Genomic DNA, 11400 nt, shown 5'->3' on the forward strand with positions numbered 1-11400 from the left:
ACAAAACATACATACAAAACATACATACATACATACCTACCTACCTACCTACCTACCTACCTACCTACCTACCTACCTACCTACCTACCTACCTACCTACCTACCTACCTACATACATACATACAGACATACATACAAACAAAACATACATACAAAACATACCTACCTACCTACCTACCTACCTACCTACCTACCTACCTACCTACCTACCTACCTACCTACCTACATACATACATACATACATACATACATACATACATATAATTTTTGTTGGGGCAGGTTGGTTTGCGGAATCCCAAAGCCTGGCTTGGACCTGCCAGGAACTAAAAAAACTACTTAAATATATGTATAAGTCTTAATTTTTTAAAGCTTACTTAACGTAACAAAATTTCAAGAACTCAGGAATATAAAATATCCGTTTGCTTTGATGTTATGACACAGGCCTCCTTTTCGAATTGAATACGATCAAATGTCCTTGAGGCCTGTCTAAGTTTTGGTTTCAAAAGCTATAGGGAAGAAGCATCCTTGATGGCTTTAGGTAGCAAATTCCAGACAATGGGCCTTCTGTACCTTGCACTATTTCTACCAAGGTTACTGTTACTGTTATTTTCATTCTCACTTCCTCTCTGCCATTAATTTCCTCCAATGCTTTAACATATATTGAACTTGTTCCTGTAATGTGCTTTAGTACTTTTGCATTCAGTTCCTGGCCAGCCTGCAGCTTTATGGGTAAAATGTTGGAACCAATGCTCTTGACAAACTCCATTCTGAATAAAACAAAACTTAAAGGTTACAATTAGTTGAAGAAACATATCCACCCCACACTTTCTTGTTACAATTAGTTGAAGAAACATATCCACCCCACACTTTCTTGTGTACAGTTGGAATTGGATGGCATGGGTCTGGTGATAAATAAATAAAAAAAACTTTAAATGCTCAGGTCCATCAATCTAACTGCGCATGTGAAACAACGAATGTTACCTGATTAGTAGGCATTTATCGTTCCCACCAGTATTGATTATAAAAGTGTCTTTGAGTATTTATGTCACATTCCGACACTTATTTTTCTTTACATACCTAAATGCATACTTAAGTAGTACAAACAAATATACTCAGTGCTATGTTGTGTCCTTCACTTTGTTTTCCCCCACGAAAAGGTGTTTTCAAAATGTATGCTATTTTACTGGTTTTGAGTACCTAGGAGTACCTGGGTCCTGTTTGACACTACTTGCAGACCACAAACAATTTGCTCCTTTCTGTAGGTTGCAGGAAGTTGTAAATATAGCAAGCAAAGTTGAGGAACTTGACCACCATAAGTGAATTTCTCCAACCACAGAACACAAACCCACCAGGGCCCTGCTTTTTTTGAAAAACAATTTTTAAGATATATTCTGCAGAATATCAGTGTTGAACAACATTCGTGGATTGAGAAATAAACTCCTTAGTTAAGTTATTACCGGCCTTAAGCAACCTTGGACGGTGATCCCGAGGAGGTCAACCAGAAGTCAAGATTGCGTTGTTGACTGCAATTTGCATAATAGTCGAGCCGTCCACCTGATGTCGCGGCGGTCGTTTTCACCAGTTTGGCGGTGTCTCGAGAACCTGAGTTTGTTTTTGAATGTTAACTTTGAAATCCGTGTCTTTTCCAAGCCTAATCTGGATTATATTCTAAACTACCGATATTAGGTCGCATGAGCAAAAGGTATTGATTTTTTCTTTCTTCTTTCCAGTGCAAAAACGCAAATTCACAGCGACTATGGCGAATCCTGGAAGTGAAGTTCCCGCCATTGCTAAAAATGGGTAAATATATCTTTTCTTTTCATGGCATTTACCTCGGCTTTCTCCGAAATGTACCCGATTTTCAAAACAAAGCTGATAGGATTATTTAAGTAACCTTGGACATGAAAAGCTCAATTTATTTGTGAGCGATTTTATCTCGCTAACTTCATTTTATTTCAATTTATAGGTCAAATATCATGGAGTGGACAGAAAACCACGATGTTATTTTGTGCCGAGAAATCCTAGTTAGCGAGCCCTATAAATTCAAACCTCGAACATTGGAGAGAGGGAAGGTATGGGACGAAATAGCCGAAAGACTCAACAACATCAAGGATCCAAAGTTTAAAGTCTCAAAGCGATCGATCCGAGAGCATTTCCAGCTTCTGCTTTCAAAGTTCAAAACAAAAATGAAAACCGAGCAGCGGGCGTCTGGCATTGAAGTCGAAGATACCGAAGTTGATAAGGCCATGGAAGAAATTTATGAGAAATGGGAGGCTTCAGAAGGGGAACAACTGAAAGGAAAGGAGAACACGAAGAAAAAAGCTGAAGTAGCTAGAGCGAGTGCGGAAGAAGTATTAAAGGCTCAGAGCGACGGAAAAATTAAGCGAAACGAAAAAGAGAAAGAACGCTGAAGAGGGCTGTGCTGTCAAACCTAAGAAAACACGAAGAAACGGAGGAGAAACTGTAGAATTCCTAAAAGAAAAATCACAGAGGGATTACCAGTTTCGACAAGAGGAGTTGCGAATAAAACAGAAAGAACAAGAAAATCTGCAAAGCATTCAACAACAACAACTGGAAATGATGAGGATGATGCAACAGCAAAATAATGCTATGATGCTTCTTATGTCTAAATTTGTAAACAAATAGACATTCCGTGCATTTATTAACTTGCAGACTGATAAATTGTCTCCGTTAAAACTTGTTGTCGTTTAATATGTACAGCTCGTTGTACTTAATACTTTTATATGGGCTGTTCAGTTGAGGTTGTAGTTGTGATAATGATAATGTTTATTTGTGCTTTTTTTCTATTTACATGTTGATTATTACAATCTTTTAGTGGTGTTATATAAATTAAATTATATAAATTCATTGTGAACAATGATCCTACAATTGTGATCTGACTGCATGTAAGAACTTTTGAAGCTTTGAAAATTTGTACACAAATTCACACAGTTTTTCAAATAAAGTAGTCTGCTAGTGTTGGAGGATCAAGGTGAAAGAACTCAGATGTAGCGTTGCCGTAAAGACATGTAAGTGCGTTTCTCAGTATAGCACAAACTAGATACATTTTTCCAACACTGCTGAGGCCAATTTTAAGGTTTTTCTTGTAATCTATAAACTTGAAATAGTTCACTATGTCCCCAAACAGCCACTCCACTGCAACTCTCACTTCACTCATGGAGGTGTTGAATGCTTGCATGTCAGCCGTCAAGATAGCATTTCTGTATGGGGCTTGAAGTTGCACTCTTGGAGGGTATGCTGGATCTCCGTAGATACACATGGGTTGACCGAGGGGAGATACAGCATGTAGCTGCAACTGATGAAGCAACCCAGAGTCTGCAAGCATCCCAGCAGCATGCTTTCGGCCCTCTGAAAACAAAAGTTCACAAGATAATTGTCTCTAAAAAAAAGGAAACTAATAACTTTCCCGGCAATTTATATTTTTTTATATACGTTACCGTCGAAAATCAAACGTCGGCTCATATAATAGCTCTCCGACAGCTTTTCTTTGATGATAAATCGTATTAAAACAAGATACTCACCCACGGGTCCATACATGTTGGCAATCAGACCATTTGGAAGAGCCACAGACTGAAACTTCAAACCATGCACGCGTTTATGCCCGTTGTATACAATTCGCTGCATGATGTTCTCCTGGTCGGCTAATTGGCCTCACAGTGCCATCTATGAAGCCAAAACAATTATCAAGGGCCGCTCCCTTTATGTGGATTGCATTTGCGTATTCTTGAAGTTGCGCTGGCTGTAAAATAGTGGGATTCCATTGCCTGATTTGGTGGCTGTGATTGTTGTAAATGTAATCTATCACCTCATTGGTAATCATGCTTAGTACCGGTGTGGGTCTTCCAAAGCCCGCTATCATATCCGAGTATTGACATGGGTAAGCAAGTCTCCTCAGAAGCATGCAAAGGCCTTCCATACCACCGCTGATGGAACGCTGTCGGCATTTGAACACATCTGGAATCTGAAGGGCTTCAGCTAAAGCAGGCAGGTCATGTTTATTTACTCTAAACTCGGCAACACACTCTGAATTTTCCATCTCATCCAACTCAAATGTAAATTCGTCGTACGGCAAATCAAGGTTTTTGGAACGGTTCAGATCATAAAGAAGTAAATACTCGTCTTCTGAAATCAAATCATCGCACAGCGCCGCCGTTAACAAGTTTCTCGTATCCCTAAAAGAGGCCATAGTGAAGCGAAACCTGACCGACGCGACCTCTGCTTGCTTAAGTTTAAACTTTGCGCGCCAAAGGACGGCGTTCTAGCCCCATTCCCCCTCGTCATGGGTTGCCGTCCTCGTGCTCGCCGTCCAGGGTTGCTTAAGGTCCTTATTATCTTGGATTAGGGTTAATTGTCTTAAGAACAACTGGGGCCCAGGTGCTTAGCCAAGTTCACCTTTACCCTTTAGGATCCTTTTTTAATAACTATTTACACATTTTCCATGTCTTTTTAACCAAACAACCCAGCTTAAAAAGTAAAACTTATTTTTCCTGCTCTTTAGAACCCTTGGTAAAGGGTCCTCTCTCTTAACCAATCAGCGTTAAGGTGGCCGAACACAGTTTTCCAATATACAGGTGTTTGTAAACATTATTTGAAAACTATGTACTCCTGAGTGCCCGAAATAAGCATGGTGCAAGATTAACTTAGAAGGAATGAATTTTGATACTTCTTGTTGAGCAAGGTGCTGTTGCCATGACAATGCAGCAAGCCATGAAACGTCCACAAATAATGGTTTTCCTTAATTTTTAGAAAATGCACTCGTTAGATTTTGTCCATTTTTTGTATCCAGAAAAACTCACAAAATACTGACACAGTGACGCTGCTTTCATGTAATTTTAACAGAGAGATCTCCTGTTAATGCTGGTTTTGCACTTTAGTGTTTTTTGAAGATACCCTCTGTTATATTTTGGTTTTTGTTTGTAGGCAAGTTATGCTTTTAGAGAACTACTGTTTTGTTAAATTTCACGAAATTCTAAAGAGCGGTTCCTTAGAAAACAGTTCATTTCCATTAAAACAACCAGTCACAATTTTTTGCGTGGCTTTTAAGTTTTCTCAGCAAAGGTGAAAAGCGTACAAAAAGGCTTAGCTCTTCGTGAACTCACTTTCTTTGTTCGGCAATAAATGAACAAGGTTTCGCAAACGAGAAACTAAGTTATTTTAAGAGCAAAACTTACCTTTGTTATCCATTTGGTATAAAATTGAGGGATCGATAGTATTTGCTTACCACAACCCTAGCTTGCATTTAGTAGCATCACTAACAGAATCTGTAAAGGGCGCGCAAACTGTGTTCGGCCACCTTAAGTAATTTTACTCATTAGTTACAAGAAACCGAAATACTTGGCGCCATTTTTGTTGCCGGCGCTACAGTTTCGGACCTTCATAAGCCGCAAATTTAAATTATCAGTAAAACATCTTTGCTTTTTTTATGCAGTCAACTTCAAATGCACTGTTTATTTTTTATATATGACGGTACTTATAAATTAGCTCACCTTACATTATCACCACTTGGGTTTTTCAGAGCAGATCCAAAAAGATTATTGATCTCCGCTGTCAAAGTTTCCGCACTCCAGTCTTTAATCACTGGCCACGCATCAAGTAGTGGTTTTTCCTTATCAAATCCGCTTTAACTTCTCCATGCGGAACCTTTTCCCATTCAGGACAACCGAGAAGACAGACGTCTTTTTAAAACACACTTGGTTCAGCCACATCTCGTGTTGATCTTTGGTTTCCGCAGGGACGGTGTGGCTGAAAACGCCCATTGTGGGACTGTGGTCTCCCTCGACTTTCAGAACCTCTTCCGGCCCTTCCTTAATTGGAAGTGGCTGAAAAGTTACTCTCAACGGCTCTTATAGATGCCACCATCGACGGCAAAATTGCCTGTTGATGTCCGTGGTATTCAGAAGGCTCGGTTTAGTTCAGAAGTCACTGACACCTCGTCAGTGGAAGTACTTGTTGCTGAGGTTTGATTTTCTTGTTGGGGCACGCGGTTCAAGTTGTTGAGGACCGCATTGACAAGTATTTGTTGAACAGAACTTGCAGAATGCGAGTGAACGTTCATGTTTGCTGCTTTGAGGAATTCCCACGCGAAGAATTCTCTTATTCCCGTATGCATAGCACATCACTTCCTGTAATACTGTAAAAGGATATCCTCCTTACATCTGGTTGAGGCGCAAATCAGTTTCTGCTTCCTCTCGACTATTTTTTTCGGTGTTGATTTTTCCGGTTGACTGACTTTTTGCGTCAGACATATTTTTTAGAAAGTCAACTCGAGTTTTAGACTTTGAACTAAATTTTTTCTTAAATTGTGGACCATTATTATTTTTGGAAGTAAAATTTTCAATTCAGCGACCTCAGTTTTTTAATCTCACTCTTTATTTCTCCAAGTAAGTCACTTTTTGTTAGGGAATTTTTGTCCGCAATGAAACGCCATACTTGGCAGCCCTGCTAATGAAAGATGTGCCATCTTAAAGGCCGGAAATGTTGCCCTTGTCACACAGTAAAAAAAAAGAACTTTTGGTAAGAGAGAATTTGAATTTGGTGCCTAATTGTTGCTTCTTTTGCAATATTTGGGTTCATTTAGCTTTTTTTTGTTTTGGTCTCCAGTAATTGATAATTTGTTATTCCAGAGAGAAGGCTATAGTTCTTATTATCTCATGTTAGATCTTCCAGCTATTACTTGCATAAATTAATATATGAGTATTTGATAGTCTAAGAAATATTATTCAGCTACTTAGATACCTGAGGCAGCTATGTGATCTTCAATTTAAATCCTTTCTTTCAGTCAACTTCTAATTTGTGTATAGGAAGTAAAAATGCTTCGCAGTAACAGCATTCTTCGACCAAGCTCTCTTTTGCCCATTTTTTGACAGGGAGAATTCAAAAAAGGCAAACACTTTTTAATGTACTTGCAAAAGACCTGTCAACCTGAAAGTCCTGATTAAAAAATGAACAATTTAATAGGAAGCATGATTGGCCTTATTGCTGGCTTGAACGAAATGCCCTGGGTGTAGGAACAAAAGAAGGCTATGGTCATTTTACCTTATCAGTAAGATATTACACTAGCCAGTGTTGCCATAATGCCTTTTGTTGTTCGTCTTCTTGCAGGGCTGGTATCTTAATTAACACTGGTGAGCAGTGGCAACCAAAAGTGGAATGTTATGTTTAACGCCAGCTTGGACCAGATTATATTACCTAGGTCAAAGCTATCACTGGCTTTGTTACAAGAGGGAGCCAGCAAGAACTTCAGAAGCAATATGCCTTATCAAAAACATTAGTTACATTCATTTGAAAACATTAATGTAACCATGTTTGTTACTCACAAGAATGTTGTTAGATTTCAAGTCACACTGGAGGAAGCTTTTTGAGTGAATAATTAAAAGGCCTCCGTTGTTTGTCAACATTGCTTGTAGATTCTGTAATGTTGCATTTTTTTCTCACATGGTAATGGTTTACTTATTGTCACACGTGTTCTGTTCCCCTTGACACTCAACAACTTAATGATATGGGCTTGTTTTTTCAACTGTACGCCAATTATGCTTATTTGTATGGTTAATTGCTTGCTTAATTTGATCCTTCAGGATCTCCCTGGTATGTCTCAACTAGATTAAGGCATGGTCCTTGAGACATTTTGTTGACACCCCTCCCTGCCCCACATCTGTTGCATGACAATGGCTACCTAAAGATGACTACATCTTGACAGTGAGTTTCCGAAAAATGACTGCATTTTGAAAACTCAGTAGTGAATTCCATAACAAACTGTAATTTGCCTTCACTGTGCTACATTTGAATTGTGTGCCCATTTAATCATGATAATTTCAAAGTTTAATTTGGGGGCAGCATAGAATTTGGAGTTCTATTAATTATACCTGAACAGGTGTGGGAACTGCATTCATTCTTTGCAAAGGGATACATTGTTTTCAAGCTGATTGAGAAGATCAGAAACAGAGCATCTTAATTTGGGATCTTCTGCCAAGCATTTTCTTTGTGCTTCAAGAAAGCAACTTTCAGATGGAATTTTGGTACTTATATCAGACATGACTAAACCAAATGAAAATATGTCAAAGGCAATAGATGGCGGTTGGCCAAGAACAATTGCAGGAGCAATGTGGCGGTACTTTTTACTGTAGCTATGTTGTCCATGTACACTGAGACACTTCCTTTTGGAAATAGCATCGATAGACTTGCCAAGATCAATGAGCATGGGATGAAATTCATGTCACGCCCTGGGCGATTACACAAGTAGGGCCAGCACAAACGCAAAGCCCAGGCTACTCTGATACATAAAAGTACACACAGACCCTGCTGTTCACATGAAATGTCTTGGGTTCTTGAATGGAAGCTTAACCCTGTCTCCAACGAAGAGGCGCAACGGGAAATCGGGACACGTGTCTGCCCATCACTACGGAGCGAGAAATTGCTTCTGTGGAAATGTTGCCAAATCCATAGGCTCCTCTTGCATGTGACAGCTGAGAGGAGACGTAAGAGATGCCGCCCCAGACCCAGTCACGAGCACAAGGTCTCGGCTGATGCATGTGCCATCAGCCCCCTCCAACTGAGCATCACACTGGAAAACAGAACCGTATTGTAAGAGATGTTACGCGCAACCCAGCTTCTGACGTCCGAGACATCATAATACTGGACTTTATGCTCGTGCACCTCATGAAGTACCGCATTGTCCGCAACAATTGTCACATCCAGTATGAGGGTGGACCTAGATGGATGATGGAAGATTAGGTCTGGTCTACGCAGGCCTGCTGTAGTTGGAATGGCAGGCTTTCTGATACAAGACCACTCGGCTTTAGCCGCAGCGGTCTGCACCAGGGAGACAATTTTATCGTGTCTGGAGACTTTTGAGCCGTGAGTTCTTGGACAAACTTGGACGATGTCACGATGCAGCAGTTGTTTCATTTGAAGGTGCTGCAAAGCTTGGCCAAGTTCTAGGGTAATTTTGTGCTTTTAGGCATATACTTTGGGGGGGGGGGGTGGTGGCAGGGTGGAGACGGTGATTAAGTATACAATGGCAACTGAAACTTGGAAGGTTTTCTTTTACGTCTGAAAAACGAACTAACTATTCTGCAAACAATTGCTGCGAAAAATAACAACTTACAGCAATTTATGGAAACGTGGGCCCTTGTGCTATAAGGCTACTAGGATAGGTGTACTTTTGTCCGTCTTCGCGTTTTTAGTTGTGTTTTGTTCGTTTGTTTCTTTTGTTTTGCTAAAGAAAAGAATTGAATAACACAAGAAAAGGGAAAGGAAAAAAATAAACAAATAAATGAATAGGAGAAAAAATCTCTAAATAATTTTGTAAGTAGTAGATAGCTTTTGGTAACAGATGTCAAGTATTGTTAGCTGCATACAAAGTTTATTGAAAGTCAAGTATTCTTAGCAAAGTATTGTAAGCCGTGTAGTAATAGTAGTGTAATTTACTTCTTTACAAATGTATTACCTCTTAATAAAAATAATAATAATAACAATAATAATAATAGTAATAATTGATAGTACTTTATTAGTAGAAAACAAGCAACAAATACAGAAAGGTGATTAAAAATATCGGTATCGGAAAAAAAAAAGAAAAACGCTTCATAATTCTGCAGTTCATACTAAGAATATCCATACAAAAACTTTTTCAAAGACGTTGATCGATCAACAACATATACAAAGTTAAAAATCTTAAAAAAAGAAATAAAAATCAACATCAAATGGAAGGCTACCGAGAGAAATAAGAAAAACTAAAAAATAAAATTATGTTCTCAATGTTTTTAACGAATACTTGCATGTCCTTTCTCGATGTCAAAGTCAATGTCCGTCAATTCTAGATGGATCCTCCTTGTAGCTCGCGAACCTCTTAAGCATAGTAATGCTGAGCTCAGCAACGCAAAGGACACCCTTGCCCTGATCCATGACATAGTAGTCGCACAGCTTTCGCCCTTCTTTGAAGCAACTAACTCGGCAAGCCTACTATGATATCGCTTGCATTCCATCACCATTCCACCTGTATTATAATAATAATAATAATAATAATAATAATAATAATAATAATAAAGTATTATTATTAAAAAGATGCAAAGAATACTGAAAATTTACAGGTAAGTCTGTTTCCTTAATTTTTATTTTAAATATTAAAAAACGTTTGTCATAATGAAGCTCAATTTGGCTTAGTTGAGTCGCACCGAGTCTTTCCACAGTCTCTTTTCAATTTTAAGTCAGGTCCGTGTATGTGAGGTCTTTAATCCAAGCACTACGCATTCAACGTATATGTTATGCACTCTAGTTAAGCTTTCAAAAATAATGTAAATCTAAAACTGCAGAACGTTTTTGTGTTTTGACCCCCCCTTCCCACACTTACTATCCCGAAGAGGTTGGGGCGGGGGGTAAGTCAGTACAGAACGCGTTGTGAGAGGCAATTACTACATGTATACAATAAGAACCGATAACTTTATTTAGACATAGTAATTCTATCAGCTACATAATTAACTCACTATCTACCTAACTAAAATTACGAATCTCAAAGTAATAAATAAACAATAAATGCTGCTTTTCTTGGGGGCCATGTTTAAAATTGTACCTGAAAAGTTTTTATGATGAATCAACTTAGCCTTAAAATCATTCAAGGAAGTCAGTATTCGGTGTTTTAGGCAGTCATGAATTCTGCTTATAGGGCAGTCGTTTTCAGAGGGGTATTCTATTTCTAGAGTTTCTTATCCCAATGTTTTAATTGTCAAACCCGCTCCTTCAAACAAAGAAAGAACAACAAAAAGATACGCCCACACACAACGACAGAGAGATTTGGCTTGATTTTGTATATCTCAGATTATAATCTATGTTTCCTTTTTTTCTAATTCACTGCCTTCAACTACTGCAGTGTAAATAATTTTAGGAAATTACACTGTATTTTTCCAAACCAAAACTAATGTACAATGTTTACACATTTTAATTAATACAAGTGCACAGTTATGTTCCAATGCTTTAGCAATTGCTTGCAAAGTCGTAGTGCAATGTATAATGTGTGGCCTTCCTTGTCTTTACAGATGTCTTCCAGAGTCGGTTCTTGGCAGTTATTTCTGGACGTAAATGATGTTTCCCACTCTTTGTAGTTTTTCTTCACATGTGAATATCTCGCAAGGACTTGTGATTGCACATAAGCTAGCTGGGTCTGATAATCTTCTTGCAGAGCCTTACTGTTTGGGCTTTTGCGAAGCTCATTCCTGTACCTGTAATAATTTTCCGAGAAAGACCAGGTGAATTGTCAGCTATCTGTGCTTCAAGGTTTTGGGTGAAAATAGCTTCACTTTCCTCTCTCTCTGATACTGTAGCCAAACCCTCTTGTTGTTCATCCTCATCCAGAAGGTCTTCATCAAATTGAACAATGCTAATGACATT

At 38.7% G+C, this 11400-nt stretch overlaps 1 protein-coding gene and 1 pseudogene across 1 annotated transcript; one reads left to right on the forward strand and one right to left on the reverse strand.

The window, feature by feature from the left end:
• Nucleotides 1–1616: 1616 nt before the first annotated feature.
• LOC146486440 (uncharacterized) lies at nucleotides 1617–2715 on the forward strand. The gene is made up of 2 exons (XM_085096347.1): nucleotides 1617–1800; nucleotides 1967–2715. Exons 1-2 carry the CDS (start codon nucleotides 1757–1759, stop codon nucleotides 2409–2411), a joined length of 489 nt encoding a protein of 162 aa, XP_084952473.1. The 5' UTR covers nucleotides 1617–1756; the 3' UTR covers nucleotides 2412–2715.
• Nucleotides 2716–2904: 189 nt separating this feature from the next.
• LOC146486441 (uncharacterized) lies at nucleotides 2905–4207 on the reverse strand (annotated as a pseudogene).
• Nucleotides 4208–11400: the final 7193 nt, after the last annotated feature.

The sequence above is a fragment of the Pavona decussata genome, unplaced genomic scaffold (genome assembly GCF_977016875.1).
Source record: "Pavona decussata unplaced genomic scaffold, jaPavDecu1.1 SCAFFOLD_21, whole genome shotgun sequence".
Taxonomy (NCBI): Eukaryota; Metazoa; Cnidaria; class Anthozoa; order Scleractinia; family Agariciidae; genus Pavona; species Pavona decussata.